The sequence below is a fragment of the Pipistrellus hanaki genome (genome assembly GCF_964339955.1).
Source record: "Pipistrellus hanaki genome assembly, chromosome: 20".
NCBI classification, from domain to species: domain Eukaryota; kingdom Metazoa; phylum Chordata; class Mammalia; order Chiroptera; family Vespertilionidae; genus Pipistrellus; species Pipistrellus hanaki.
The window spans coordinates 708,481-723,306 of record NC_140522.1 but is presented as its reverse complement, the minus strand read 5'-3'; the positions used below and the strand labels follow the sequence as shown (position 1 = coordinate 723,306).

Genomic DNA, 14,826 nt, shown 5'->3' with positions numbered 1-14,826 from the left:
AGCCTCCACCGTCCGCTCCACGCAGCGCGTCAGCTCCCACAGCCCCGGGGCGCGGCCCGCCGCCGCCCTCAGGGCCCCGCGCCCGCCAGGCTCCTCCTGCGAACAGAGCGGGTGAGAACGCGGGGCGGCCTCGTCTCCTCCCCCTCCCCGTGGGTCACCGGCGAGGGGTCAGACTGAGACCGCCGTGCCGGCCGGGACCGAGGGGAGGACAGACACGGGACACACACAGAGGCTGGGAGCCGAGAGAGGCCGGGCCAGGAGGACAGACATGTGACAGACACACAGAGGCCGGGAGGACAGACACCGGGACACACACACAGGCCGGGAGGACAGACACGGGACACACACACAGGCCGGGCCGGGAGGACACACACAGGCCGGGAGGACACACACGGGACACACACAGGCCGGGAGGACAGACACGGGACACACACAGGCCGGGAGGACAGACACGGGACACACAGGCCGGGCCGGGAGGACACACACAGGCCGGGAGGACAGACACGGGACACACACAGGCCGGGCCAGGAGGACAGACATGTGACAGACACACAGAGGCCGGGAGGACACACACGGGACACACACAGAGGCTGGGAGCCGAGAGAGGCCGGGCCGGGAGGACAGACACGGGACACACACAGAGGCCGGGAGGACAGACACCGGGACACACACACAGGCCGGGAGGACAGACACGGGACACACACACAGGCCGGGCCGGGAGGACACACACAGGCCGGGAGGACACACACGGGACACACACACAGGCCGGGCCGGGAGGACACACACGGGACACACACAGGCCGGGAGGACAGACACGGGACACACACACAGGCCGGGAGGACACACACGGGACACACACAGGCCGGGAGGACACACACGGGACACACAGGCCGGGCCGGGAGGACACACACAGGCCGGGAGGACACACACGGGACACACACACAGGCCGGGCCGGGAGGACACACACGGGACACACAGGCCGGGAGGACAGACACGGGACACACAGGCCGGGCCGGGAGGACACACACAGGCCGGGAGGACAGACACGGGACACACAGGCCGGGCCGGGAGGACACACACAGGCCGGGAGGACAGACACGGGACACACACAGGCCGGGCCAGGAGGACAGACATGTGACAGACACACAGAGGCCGGGAGGACAGACACCGGGACACACACACAGGCCGGGAGGACAGACACGGGACACACACACAGGCCGGGCCGGGAGGACACACACAGGCCGGGAGGACACACACGGGACACACACACAGGCCGGGCCGGGAGGACACACACGGGACACACACAGGCCGGGAGGACAGACACGGGACACACAGGCCGGCCGGCTCACCGCTCTCCACGCGGCCAGGACGGCCTCCAGGCCCCCGGCCAGTGCTGCGGCTTTGGCGCTCAGCTGCTGGGCCGCCTGGAGGGAGAGGACAGGCTGTTCGCACCCACACGTCCCTCAGAAGCACGAGCCCGGGACGCCCCGCCCCCCGGGGCGCCACCCAGAGGCGGGTCAGGCTGCTGCCAGGGCACCGAGGAGGCTGATCCCGGGAAGTTGCTCGAAACCCACCCCTGCGGTTTGAGGTCAGAAGTGGAAAAGCAGACGGAGCAAAGGGAAGCGAAGACGGGAAGTGGCCAGCAGGTGTCACTGCCGCTCCACCGGCCGAGGGTTCCCCCGGGATCCGCCGGGACCAGCCATTGCGGGCCCGAGGCTCCCAGCAGCCTTTCCACAGGGAACAGTCCACACGTCCAAACACGTGGACCTGTAACCGTCTGGTTCATGGAGTCACACACACACACTCAGGGGCTGAGCATCGGCCTGTGAGCCAGGAGGTCAGGGTTCGGTTCCCGGTCAGGGCACAGGCCCGGGGTGTGGGCTCCATCCCCAGTGAGGGGCGTGCAGGAGGCAGCCGGTCCGTGGTTCTCTCTCAGCCTGGACGTTTCTCTCTCTCCCTCTCCCTTCCTCTCTGACATCAATAAAAACCAACGTGAGCCCCGTCTGGGACCCACGGGACCTCCCCCCCCCCCAGGGGTTACCTCGCTCGGGGGGCGCAGGCCAGAGAGTTCGCGCCACAGCGCCCCCGCCCGCTCCAGTCCGGAGTCCATGAGCAGCCGCAGCCCCGCGCCGACTCCGTCCCACAGGGCGTCCGCCAGGTCCTCCTGGGAGAGGCACCGGCCAAACTCAGGCACCAGCCGGAGCAGAGCCCGCAGACACAATGCTGTCCGAGCAGAGGGGCCCCGACACTGTCCACAGCCAGAGGGGCCCCAATTCTGTGTCCACAGCCAGAGGGGCCAGACGGACCCCGACACTGCGTCCACGCCGGGGCTGAGCCAGCAGACAGACTCCCTGGAACCAGCTCCTCTGGCGACCGGCTGCCTGGCCCTCACGGTAACCGCCGTCCCCGAACCAAAGGGCCAAGAGGCACAGCGAGAACTCGCCAGCCCGCGGGCCGCACGCTCGCCAGCGCGGACGGACCCACCGAGCTCTCCTCCAGGCCCGGCACCGGCCTTCGGCGGGAGAGAGAGCCTCACGCTCACCTGCAGGTCGGCGCCCCCGCAGGCCCCGGGGTCCAGGAGACGCAGCCGGCTCCCGCTCAGCACCGCCAGCTGCCCCACACAGGCCACGGCCCGTCGCACGGCCCCGGCGGCCCTCTCCTGCGCGTCGGCCACCATGGACGGGATGTCCGAGGAGCAGCCCTGCCAGCGACAGCCCGTTTATCAGTCCCGGCCTCCAGCTCGGCCCGGCCCGCCCACGGAGGAGGCCGGCACACACGGAGCACACGCTCCCGCATGGCCGCACACGCACTGACCTCCAGCTCGGCCCGGCCCGCCCACGGAGGAGGCCGGCACACACGGAGCACACGCTCCCGCACGGCCCGCACACGCACTGACCTGCAGGAGCAGCTGCACGCAGCCGCCCAGCTTCTCCAGCTCCTGCCGCAGCTCCTCGCCCAGCCGGGCGGCGGGGGCCCCGGGCGCGGCGTCCCCGGGCCAGAGCGGGGCCAGCGCCGCCAGCTGCCCGAAGGCGCAGGCCACCTGCACCGCCCGCGCCTGGGCCGCGGGGTCCGCGGAGAACACTGAGGGGAGAGGACGGGAGGTCTCACCCGGGAGCGCGGACCCGAGGACCCACCGCCCACACCGCCCACACCGCCCGCACCTCCCCCGCCGCCGGGACACGCGGTGTGCCCACATCGCGGGGGCTGGGGGGGACTGAGGGGCTGGGGGGCTGGGAGGGCGGGGACTGAGGGGGACTGAGGGGCCGGGGGACTGGGAGGGCGGGGACTGAGGGGCTGGGGGGCTGGGAGGGCGGGGACTGAGGGGCTGGGGGGACTGAGGGGCCGGGGGGCTGGGAGGGGGTCTGAGGGGCTGGGGGGGACTGAGGGGCTGGGGGGCTGGGAGGGGGGACTGGGGGGGACTGAGGGGCCGGGGGGCTGGGAGGGCGGGGACTGAGGGGCTGGGGGGACTGAGGCTGGGGGGCTGGGAGGGGGGACTGAGGGGCTGGGGGGCTGGGTGGGGGGAATGAGGGGCTGGGGGGGGGCTGGGGGGGCTGGGGGGGGTGCTGAGGGGGGACTGAGGGGCCGGGGGACGGGGGAGGGGGCTGAGGGGCTAGGGGGGTGAGGGGGGGCTGGGAGGGGGGGACTGGGAGGGGGGGGACTGAGGGGCTGGGCGGTGTTGAGGGGGGACTGAGGGGCCGGGGGCCGGGGAGGGCTGCTTACAGTCACCGGGGCCGTCCTCGTCCTGCGCGGCGTGGGCCCGGGAGAGGGCCAGCAGCCCCCCATGCACCCGCCGCAGACCGTCCAGCAGGCCGTCCGCCGCCGTGTCCTCCTCGCCGCTCCGCCCGAGCCCGGCCAGGGCCGCGCCGACCAGCTCCCGGCAGATCCCGGGGAGGGCGGGCCCCGCCGGGCCGGAGCCCAGGGCGCCGGGCGGCTCCCCGGAGCCTGTGGGACGGGAGCCGGCCTCAGCCCGGAGCCGCACCACAGGCCCGGCCGCCCCGGGCGTCCCTCCCAGCACCGGGTCACAGGGTCGCCCGGCGCCCACCACCCACCTGACGGGGCCGCGTGGGCCTGGGCGCCGTGCAGGAAGCCGGACACCCTGCGGTCCCTCACCAGGCTCCGGCTCCTGCGGGAAGCGGGAGGAGGTCACACCCGCCCGCCCACCCGCGAGCAGCGTTCCCGCTCGGCTCCATCCCGGCCCGGGCCCGGGCCCCCACAAGGTCAGGAGCACCCGCCTGCCGGTGCCTGTGGGCTCCCCGCCCTGGTCAGGGCTCACGTGGGGGGCAACCCATCGATGTGTCTCTCCCACATCAATGCTTCTCTCTCCTCCTCCCCTCTCCTCTCAAAAACCAACGGGGAAAACATCCTCGGCTGAGACTGAACCAAATTAAATAAAATAAAGAATAAATAAAATAAGAATAAAATAAAATAAAATAAAAATAAATAAAATAAGAATAAGTAAAATAAAATAAAGTAAAAAATAAATAAAATAAGAATAAATAAAGTATAAAATAAAATAAAATAAAAATAAGATAAATAAAATAAAATGAAAAACAAAGCAGCGACACAGCCGTGCGCGGAGCCGGCCTACCTCCTCCGGGAGAGGGCAGCAGCGGGTGCGGCCGCGAGGTCCGGCTCCCACTCGTCCTCGGGGTCGCAGAAGAGGTCCTCGCACTTGCCGGCACTCTGGGGAGTAAAGCAGACGGCTTCTGTTTGTCATCGACCTACACACGTGGTCACGTTTCACTTTTTGTTAATATCTGCAATATATGTTTTTATTGACTTCAGAGAGGGGGAGGAGAGAGAGAAACATTGGTGATGAGAGAGAATCACTTGCTCGGCTGTCTCCTGCACACACCCGATGGGAATCGAGCCTGCAACCCGGCCGGTGTGCCGTTGACCGGAATCGAACCCGGGGCCCTTCAGTCCGCCGCTCAATCCACTGAGCCACACCGGCCACGTAGGGAATGTGGAAGTTACTGACGCGTATCCACACAGAGAAAGCAGGACCCCCACAGCCCGTCACGCCGAGGGAACCCGGTCCGCCTCCTCCCGGCGGTGGGTCCTGTGGTGATCCCGCCCGGCCCCGGTGCCAGGGCTCTGAGCACCGTGTGGTCTGACTCATGAGCATCCGGGCTCACAGCTTCGCTCGCACCACCATCGGCTTGTGGTCCTCATCTGAGTCATCTCTCCGGGGCTGTGGCTTTCGGTGGATCCTGATCAATCGCTCTGGGCCGGCCGGCGGCCGGGACGCCTGACGTTCTCCTGCTCTGGGGCCGTTCACGGGTTTGTCTGCTTGAGGCTCGAAAGCGCTTCCTCACGAGACCGACTGGGACCCGCACCTCTTTTTGCCAGCCCACCCCCCCTTATATTCTTTGAGGTGAGGCTGGCTTGGTGATTAAAAAAACTCCCATGTGGGTTATGATTTTAGAAGACAGAAAGTCAGATATTAAAAACAAGCAGGGCCCGGCCGGCATGGCTCAGTCGCTGAGCGTCGACCTATGAACCAGGAGGTCAGGGTTCGATTCCCGGTCAGGGCACAGGCCCGGGGTGCGGACTCCATCCCCAGTGGGGGGCGTGCGGGAGGCAGCCGGTCCATGGCTCTCTCCTCGTGGATGTTTCTCTCCCTCTCCGTCTCCCTTCCTCTCTGAAACCAGTAAACACGTTTTCTAAAAGCGCAGAGAGAGTCACAGCACGCACCTCGTCCAGCTCCTTCAGGGCGGCCAGCTTGGACTCGAACTTCTCCCGGCTCCAGAGCGTGGCCACGCCGAGCCGCAGGTTCCGCACGCGGACCCGGGGGCCGCCCCCTCCGTCCGGCGCCTCGTGTCTGAAACACACAGCGGGGGCGCCGTCTCAGACACGCGTGCCGTCGCGTGCACCCAGAGCTTTCTGAGCGGGAGGGCCCGGGAGGGGACCCGCCGGGTGAGGCGTGTGTGACGCGGACAACGTGTGCGGGCGTGCTCTCTTCGGAGACGCTGAAACAGTTGTCTGATTCCCAAGAAGGGTGCGGAGGCAAACCGCTCTCAGCGCAGAGCCGCCGTCCAGCCCGGCCACGAGGCTCACCTGCTGAACACGTACTGCCTCTGCGCGCGGCCGCTGAGGGCGTTGGCCTCCTGGATCATGAGCGAGAGCTTCAGGGAGCCCCAGCTCGTCGCCACTGGAAGCGAGCACACGGGGAGTCAGTGCATATACACACACACATTGGCATGCACCCGGACGCACACACGCACACACGGGCATGCACACGGACGCACATGCACACACACACACACACACACACACACACCTGTCGGGACTGGAAGCGAGCACACGGGGGAGTCAGTGTACACGCAAACACACAAATGCATGCACAAAGACACACATGCACACATATACACAGCTCACTGGGACTGGAAGCGGGCACACAGGAGTCAGCACACACAAGCATACTGGCACACCACACACACACACACACACACACACACGCACACATGCACACTCTAGCAATAACCCCCGGGGAAAGACAGGCCTGGGAAAGTCATCCGCTTCATGATCTAGCCCTGGCAGTGATGCCCGGTGGTTACAGCGTCAACCCTCCCACCAAAGGTCATGGGTTCAATTCCAGGTCAAAGGGCATGTACCTGGTTGCAGGTTCAATCCCCAGAACTGGTAGAGGCTTGTGTGGGAGCAACCAATCGATGTGTCTCTCTCACATCGATGTTTCTCTCCCTCTCTCCCTCCCTTCCCTCCCCCCTTCCATCCTCTCTACAAAAATAAAACAAGGTGAGCGGCTCTAACCCGCGTCCCAGGGTGAGGGTGTCTGAGCTGCCCTCCTCCGGCGGGGGCCGCGGGCACAGCTCCGGGGCCGATCCGTCCGCACTCACCCGGGGGGCCCCGGTCCCGGGCACCCTGGCCCCGCTGCAGCGCCTGCACCTCCTGGGCGATCTTCTGCTTCTCGGCCTCCAGCGCCTCCAGGATCCGCGTGTGGCGCACGCTGTGGTCTTCCAGCGCCTGGGCCGGGCATGCGGGGCCACGCGTGTGCGTGTGGGAGAGAGGTTAGGGGCGGTGGGCCGCGGAACACGCCGCCGTGACAGCTCAGCTCCCGGCGTGTTCCCGTCGGCACAGGGAGCCACTGTGACCCTGACCCTGAGAGTGATGCTGTGACGATAAGCCCCGCTTCTCCACTGTCCACCCCGGCTTGTCCCCCGTCCAGCCCGGCTTGCCCCGCCCAGCCCCGGGAGCACGCGGCCGGGAGTCACCTGCTGGGCCGCCAGCCGCTCCAGCTCCAGGCGCCGCCGGTTGGCCTGCACCTCCTGCTCCAGCCGCTGCTTCGCCCGCTCCAGCTCCTCGATGCGCAGATGGGCCTTCTGGATGCTCACCTCCTGCAGCTTCTTCTGCTGGGACTCCTCTTTCTTCGGAGAACAATCACAAACAATAAACAAACAACCAGGCAAACAGACGGCACTCCTCCCAGGTCCCGGACGCACAGAAGGCCCCGCCTTTCCCGGGAGCGGGAGCCGGGCGCGCTGGGAGGAGAGCCGGCCGGAGCACCCTGCCGCCCCGGCCCGGAGCCGGGCTCACGCTGCTGGGGGACCCCGTGACCCCCCTCCCCCCCCCATCGACAGCCCAACCCCTCGCGAGGGCGTCTGGGTGCTTCGCACGTCAGGGTTCAGATCAGCAGGTGGCCAGGGAGGCTCCCGGGAGCGCCCAGCAGGGGGCGGACCAGAGGCAGCACCTGCCCCAGAGGGCTCCTGTCTGGTCCCGGCAGCCACCTGTCGCCCGCGCACACCGTCCAGGAAAGGACACGGGGCGGGGAGAGGAGACCGGCCCGCCCGTACCAGCTCGGCCTGCAGGGCCTCGATCCGGCCCTCGAAGGCGGCCCGCTGGCAGCACAGCTCCTGCTCCGCCACCTCCTTGGCCACCTGGATGCCCTGCAGCATCTCCTGCTTGGCCTGCAGCTGCGCCTCCCGGACCTCCGCCTCCAGCCTGCAAAGCACCAACGCCCATGGCAGCGTCAGGCACAGAACGCCCGGGCGCAGCCGAACCCGGGACCCTCAGTCCACAGGCCGAGGCTCTGCCCGCTGAACCACACTGGCCAGAGATGTTTCTCTCTCTCTCTCTCTCTCTCTCTCTCTCTCTCTTCCTCTCCCTTTTTCTACCACAGTTTACATTCCACGTGATTATCACCGCAGCAGCTCTGAGTCGTCTTAGAACAGGGGTCCTCAAACTTTTTAAAGTGGGGGCCAGATCACGGTCCCTCAGAGAGCTGGAGGGCCGGACTATATGAACTACTAATCCCTACTGTAACACCTCGGCTGCGCTCACTGCCCAAAAAACCTGGCGGGCCGGATCAGACTCCTCTGCGGGCCGCATGTGGCCCGCGGGCCGTAGTTTGAAGACCCCTGGCTTAGAACGTTTCCCATTAAACAAAAAACTTCTGGCAGCCCTCCCCCTGCACCCCTCTGTCCCCCAAACTCTCTGACGCGGGCCCCCGACACTCACTGCGACCGCTGGGCCGCCAGCCACTCGTTCTTGGCGAACTCGAAGTCCTTGGGGCCCTCGCCGGCCGGGGCGCCTCCCCCGGGCGCGCTCTGCCCGCCGAGGGCCTCGGCCGGGTGGTTGAACCGGAAGTAGTGGTCGCCCCCGAGCACCACGCGGTCGCCCTGCGGCACACACGGCGCCCGCAGCTCAGGGGCCCGGGATGGGCGGCGGTGACACGGGTCAGAAGGCAGCACAGAACTGACCACTGACCGCAGGTGTCACTTCCGGAGCGCAGACTTAAAGAGGGCGCTCAGGGGCCTCTCCTGCAGACACCGTTAGGGCCGGACACACACACACACACACACACACACACACACAGGAAAAGCCCGGCCGGCGGGGCTCAGTGGTTGAGCTCACGGTTCGATTCCGGCCAAGGGCACATGTCCGGGTTGTGGGCTCCATCCCCAGTAGGGGGTGTGCAGGAGGCAGCCGATCCATGATTCTCTCTCATCACTGATGTTTCTCTCTCTCTCCCCCTCTCCCTTCTTGTCTGAAGTTGATCAAAACGTATTTTTTAAAAAGCACTGCACAGGAGTCCCTCCCGGACACTCGGGGGCGTGACCGCCCTGCCCGGGGCCCAGCGCCTCGGCCCGCCTCTGCCCGCCTCCGCCCGCCTCCGGGCGCTGCTCACGTGGTGCAGCTCGGTGGGCCCCAGCACGCGCCTCCCGTTCACGTAGGTCCTGGCCTCCCCGACGGGGGCGATGGTCACGGTGCCGTCGACGTTGCTGATGGTGCTGCGGGGAGGGAGCCGGTCACCGCCGGTCCACGGCTCTCTCTCCTCACGGACGTTTCTCTCCCTCTCCTCCCCCTTCCTCTCTGACCCCGATACAAACGTACACGTCTTTTAAAAGCACCTTTGTACCCGGAGAACCGGACAGAAGCCCAGAGTGAAGTCGGCTTTGTGCTAACGGGACAGGGAAGGGGGGAGGCGGACCCCACACACGGGACGAGTCTATGATCGCCCAGGTAAGATGCACTGGAAGGACCACGCCAGGGACCCGGGCACGCGTGTGCCTCCGGTGAGCGAGCGGTCGGTCGGTCCCCGCGGACAGCGGCCGGGCCCTCCCTCGCCCCGGGGCGGGCGGACCTACCAGTGCCGGTGGGCCACCAGCGCGCCGGCCAGCTGGATGTCGGGGCTGGCGCCGGGGCCGCGCTGGCCCACGGCGGTGGTGCCCTCCCGGAGCGCGTACAGCAGCGCCTCCGACAGCTGCGGGTCCTCGCTCAGGTTCACCAGGTTGGGCAGGCGGCTGTCCACCTGGAAGGTCACTCCCGCTCGCTGGAGCCGGGGTGGGAGGGAGGAGAGGCCGTGGGAGACGCTCGCGGGGAGCTGACGCGGTGAGAGGTTCCTCTCTGCCCCCCCGGGTCAGCGAAGGGCGGTAACTTCCCGGTGCCACGCCCCGACGCCCCATTCCAAGCGCCGCCCTGACCTCCGCACGCCCGGACACGGACCCTCCGTAGGGCCCTGCTTCCCACAGGGGCAGCCCGTACTCCACACTTACTCTGCGTCTTGCTGGCCCTTCCCGGCGCCTACCTGTAACTCCTTGATCTCGTGATGCTTTCTTTCTTCGGCCTGCTCAAATTTTTCTTTCCACGCCCTTCCCAAAAACAGAATTCATAGTTAAAAGTACATGCGCGCGCACACACACGCGCACACACACATGTATATACATGTATATATAGATATATAGATATATAGATATACGATTAACAATCAACAAAGATTCTGAAGCCACTTGGGATCAGACGGGATGGCCTGGGGCTGGGCAGCTGCAGGGGGAGGGGGGACAGGGTGGGTGAGGCTGCACCGTCCAGGCCCCGCCCACCCCGCCCTGGCCCCTGGCCCCTGGCCCTGCAGCCGGCCGGTCCGCCCGCCCCGGGCCCCACCTCTGCATGGCCACCATGGCTCGCTCCTGCTCGTGCAGCCTCATCCGTAAGGACGTGATCTCCTGCCGACAGAGCCGGTACCGCTCGGGGTCGATGTGCTGACGGCTCCTCTGAGCAGCTCTCAGCTTCTCGATTTCTGCTTTCAGCTCTAAAGGTTTATAAGAAGGCGCACGATTGATCCGGAATCATCTCCCTCCACGCTGCAGGGGACGGCCATGGTCAGTACAGAGAGGCCCCGGGAGGAGCTCTGAAGCCGCCCATGTCCGTCCGTCCGTCCGTCCGTCGCCCACACTGTCACCGAGGCCCCGGGTGCGGGGGTGCAGGGCGGGGCAGGAGGGGGCGCGGGGGGGAGGAGGGGGCGCGGGGCGGGGCAGGAGGGGGCGCTCACCGCGGACCAGCTGGGCGCTCGTGTCCTCGTTCACGCGGGCCGCGTTGACGATGCTGCGGGCCTGGCGGGCGTAGCGCAGGGTGCTCAGCGTCTCCTCCAGGCTGCTGCCCGCCGGGCTCACCGTGGCGATCATGGCCGTCTTCGAGTTGCCGCCCAGGCTCTCCTTCAGCAGCCTGCGGGGCGGGCAGGGCCAGGGTCAGCCTCCGCCGGGCCCCGCAGCCACAGCAGCCATCCCCGGGGTCTCCCAGGCCAGACCGCACGGAGCGGACCCAGCGCAGGGACAGGAACTGGGGCGCGGGGCGAGGTCTCCCTCCGCGGGCCGCCCCGGCCGGCAGGTGGAAGGGCCCCGAGTTTGATTCCGGGCGGGGCACAGGCCCGGGTCCTGGGCTCCATCCCCCGTGGGGGGCGTGCAGGAGGCATGATCCTCTCATCAGGGATGTTTCTCTCTCTCTCTCTCTCTCCCCCTCTCCCTTCCTCTTTGACATCAATAAAAACATATTTTCTTTAAAATGATTTTAAAAACAGAGTTCAGAGGACACTTGCCACGTGAGGACGGACTCCCGGTACGGAATGAAGGCTCTGCGGCGGCCCCCGTGCTCGGCCAGCGCCGAGATGACCTTGCCCAGGGTCAGCAGGGACTTGTTGATGCTCACGCCTTCCTGTGCCGGAGACACCGACCGCGTCAGGGTGGGATCGCCGCTCAGAACACACAGGGCGGCGCCAGGCCCTCTCCCACAAGCCCCCGGCTGTCTCCCGACTCCCCGCTTCCTGACGCTGCCGGAAAGGGGCCACCCCCAAAACGGGGGCCTCTGCACCCCAGCATGCAGCCTGGGAGCTGCAGGAGGAGAGCGTCTCCCTGGTAACCGCCTCAGCATGAAGCCCCGCCCCCGGGAGCGAGCCCCGCCCCCGGCCCCGGCCCCGCCCCCTCACCCGCAGCAGCTGCCCGCTGGTGCCCGCCGGCCCTTGGCGCTCGCTGCCCGCCAGGTCCACCAGGCTGATGCGGCTGGTCACCGCGTGGCCGTGCTCCTCCCCGTCCACCAGCTCCGTCTGCGGGAAAAGGGGGTGGACGTGGCTGTGGGTCCCAGGAGGGAGAGCGGTGAGGGGGGCACAGGCCCCTCGCTTGTTTGCGGGGCCGAGCGCCCCCTCCCTGGGCCTGCGATCACAGCTGCGAACACGCCGGGCCGCGCTCCGATTGTGCCGAGGTGAAAGGAACGACAGGAAAGGGGACAGGAGGCCACAGCCTTTAAGGAAACCACCACGCGCAGAGGCGAAGCCGAATCGCGTGCGGAGGGGCCGTGTATCCCATCCCCGGGCCCTACGGCTGAACCGTGAGAAACCTTCTGCTTCCTGGTGGGATTTCCCAGACACGGTCCGATACTCCCCGTGCGTCACCAGGAGGGACCGCGTGTGGACAGGACACCCGTGATATCGTGGTGAAATAACAATAGATATTATTGGCTTTTAAAACCGTGAGGAAGCCCTCACCGGTGTGGCTCAGTGGATAGAGCGTGGGCCTGCGGACTGGGGGGGGGGGGGTCCCGGGTTCGATTCCGGTCCAGGGCATGGACCTTGGTTGCGGGCACATCCCCAGTTGGGGGGGGGGGGGGTGCAGGAGGCGGCTGATGGATGTTTCTCTCTCATCGGTGTTTCTAACTCTCTCTCTCCCTCTCCCTTCCTCTCTGTAAAAAAAACCATAAAATATTTTTTTTAAATTAAATAAATAAAATAGAACAGCAAGGAAAACGTACAGCCAGATGCACCAAACCGGACTCAGTCGCTGAGTATTATATTTGCCAAAACCCAACGACGTCAGGTCCCTACAGGAGTGTCCGCTGACCGCTGACGGACAGGGGAGGGAGGAGGCGGAGGCGGGTCCCACCTGGGTGCGGGTCATCAGCAGCGTGAGCACCGAGTGCGAGCGGGAGCTCTTGTCGTTCATGCCGGTGGCCGCCGTGGCCCGCTGCTTGCTCCCCAGCTGCAGCCAGCCCTGCGGAGGAGGCGGGGGTCTGCTCACGCTCCGGCCACGGCCACGGCCACGCTCCCGGGGGGGGGGGGGCGAGGGCGGCCCCACTTACCTGGATGTCCGCGTAGGAGCCCACCGCGTTCCTGCGGGGAGGGAAAGAAAGCCGGTCCCGCTCTTGTCCTCCCACAGGAAGCAGGGAAGCCCCTGAGCGTCTTCCCGGTTCGATTCCAGGCCCGGGGTGCAGGCTCCATCCCCAGTGGGGGGGGTGTGGGAGGCAGCCGGTCACTGATTCTCTCTCATCATGGATGTTTTTCTCTCTCTCTCTCTCTCTCTCTCTCTCTCTCTCTCTCTCTCTCTCCCCACCTCCCTCTCCCTCTCCCTCTCATCTCACACTTCCTCCCCCGGTGTCGTAAGGAGCGGACACAAACATCAGCAGGAGAGGGGACAGAGGAGAACACCAAGCACTTCCTACTCCGTGTCATTCGCGGTCTGCGCGTATCACACGGCACTTACATGCGGCGGACACGGTACTTACACGGCCAGAGCTTCGACGTACGGCCCGGAGACGGGGTGCTCCCGGACCCTCAGCTGTGAAGCGAGCGGAGCAGTGGTCAGCTGATCGGCTCAATAACACAGTTAACCCGCAGCTCCCGGCACCTGCCGTCGCACAGCGGCAGGCGGGTCCTCCGTGCCGCCCGAGAACGCGTGGACCCGCGGGCGTTCATAAACAGGAACCAGGAGCGGGGGACCAAGGCTGTCCTCTTACCGGCTGCTTCGTCTGCCTGCTGCCCCCTCTGCCCACCAGCAGGTCGTGGATCTTCTCGTTGTAAACTTCAAAGAAGCTCATCTCCAGGTGGTACCTGACCTGGGAGGAGAGCTCAGGCTTCGACCTCGCCCCAAAGCCTCTCCTGGTCTGCAAACTGCACCTGATGGGGGCCTCCTGTCCTCCTCCTCCTCCTCCTGCTCCTCCTCCCCCTCCTCCCCCTCCTCCTCCTCCTCCTCCTTCTCCGCCCTCCGCCCTCCGCCTCCGGCTCAGAGCAGAGCAATCAGTTTACAGACCCCACTGCTCCCATGTACTCGCTTTCCAACTGCTGCACCTGCTGCCCTGGCCCCCCACTGCGCAGAGGGACATGAGGGCCCCATCTACCTCTGGGGGCCCCGGACTCTGACGCCACCCGCTCTGGCTCTCCCAGCCTAGCCGAGGCCGGCAGACCGGCACCTACCTGCTGGGTCTGGTTTTCGGCCACCTGAGCAAAAAGGTCTTCGCAGAACCTGGGGATGATGCCCGGCTCCTCCCCGAACCCCATCATCCTGAGCGAAGAGGGAGGGAGGCTGAGCAGGGGGCGGGGCCCCGGGATCACCCCACGGGGGCACGTGGATTAGGGGGGGGAGCCAGGTGAACAGGCTGGAGGGGCCAGGAGCCCCCAGAGGCTGAGAGGCAGGAAGGACCCCCTCCCCCCCCCCCCCCCCCCCCCGGCACCCTCGGAGGGAGCACAGCCCCGACCCCGATTTCCGATTCCGGCCCAGGACGGGGAGGGTGGTGCTCCTGCGGCTCAGGCCAGTCTGTCGTCCTGGGAGCAGCAGCCCAGGAAACACACCTCGCTGCCCCTCCTCCTGGGCTTGGGCCGGAGAACAAGAAAAAGAGGTTTGTCTGCGTTACGTTTGTCCATCTGCGCGGATACTCAGCGACCGGAGAGTTAATGTTCGAGCAAAAATATTCCTTTTCATTAAACAAACGATCTATTTATTACTCTGTGTCTGCGATGACTCGTTCCAGCCCTTTGTTCCCAGCGGGTCTCCATCGCGATAAACCCGCGCTTCTGTGAGCGTTTAAGCTGGTGCTCTGCTGCGGCCCACGTACACCTCAGCCTTGTTTACCCGGCCCGCGGGAGCCTCTGAGTTTGACATGCTGGCTTCACAGTAACAGCAGGCCAGTGACACTCACAGAGGCCAAGGACTCTGGGCATAAACCGAAGCCGAGAGGCTGAGCAGCTGGACTGTGGGTGCGGGACTGGCGGGTGCACCGAGCAGACCTGAGCCCGGTCCCCGGGTCTCAGAACCATGTGCTGTCAAT

At 66.3% G+C, this 14,826-nt stretch overlaps 1 protein-coding gene across 1 annotated transcript in view; it reads right to left on the bottom strand.

The window, feature by feature from the left end:
- KIF14 (kinesin family member 14) overlaps positions 1-14,826 on the bottom strand; it is a gene marked incomplete at its 3' end in the record, with an annotated part of 120,296 nt that overhangs the window by 100,596 nt on the left and 4,874 nt on the right. The window contains exons 4-29 of the mRNA XM_084868510.1: positions 13,976-14,063; positions 13,519-13,617; positions 13,288-13,340; positions 12,865-12,895; positions 12,669-12,776; positions 11,720-11,836; positions 11,333-11,448; positions 10,790-10,962; positions 10,402-10,549; positions 10,049-10,112; positions 9,609-9,793; positions 9,149-9,251; positions 8,479-8,639; positions 7,815-7,962; positions 7,236-7,388; positions 6,861-6,987; positions 6,061-6,154; positions 5,698-5,824; positions 4,589-4,683; positions 4,050-4,123; positions 3,721-3,942; positions 2,897-3,081; positions 2,543-2,701; positions 2,042-2,164; positions 1,350-1,424; positions 5-96 (exon numbers count right to left, since the gene is read on the bottom strand). Of these exons, the coding sequence (XP_084724636.1) occupies positions 5-96; positions 1,350-1,424; positions 2,042-2,164; positions 2,543-2,701; positions 2,897-3,081; positions 3,721-3,942; positions 4,050-4,123; positions 4,589-4,683; positions 5,698-5,824; positions 6,061-6,154; positions 6,861-6,987; positions 7,236-7,388; positions 7,815-7,962; positions 8,479-8,639; positions 9,149-9,251; positions 9,609-9,793; positions 10,049-10,112; positions 10,402-10,549; positions 10,790-10,962; positions 11,333-11,448; positions 11,720-11,836; positions 12,669-12,776; positions 12,865-12,895; positions 13,288-13,340; positions 13,519-13,617; positions 13,976-14,063 (3,120 nt within the window). The remainder of the gene's footprint in view (positions 1-4; positions 97-1,349; positions 1,425-2,041; positions 2,165-2,542; positions 2,702-2,896; positions 3,082-3,720; positions 3,943-4,049; positions 4,124-4,588; positions 4,684-5,697; positions 5,825-6,060; positions 6,155-6,860; positions 6,988-7,235; positions 7,389-7,814; positions 7,963-8,478; positions 8,640-9,148; positions 9,252-9,608; positions 9,794-10,048; positions 10,113-10,401; positions 10,550-10,789; positions 10,963-11,332; positions 11,449-11,719; positions 11,837-12,668; positions 12,777-12,864; positions 12,896-13,287; positions 13,341-13,518; positions 13,618-13,975; positions 14,064-14,826) is intronic.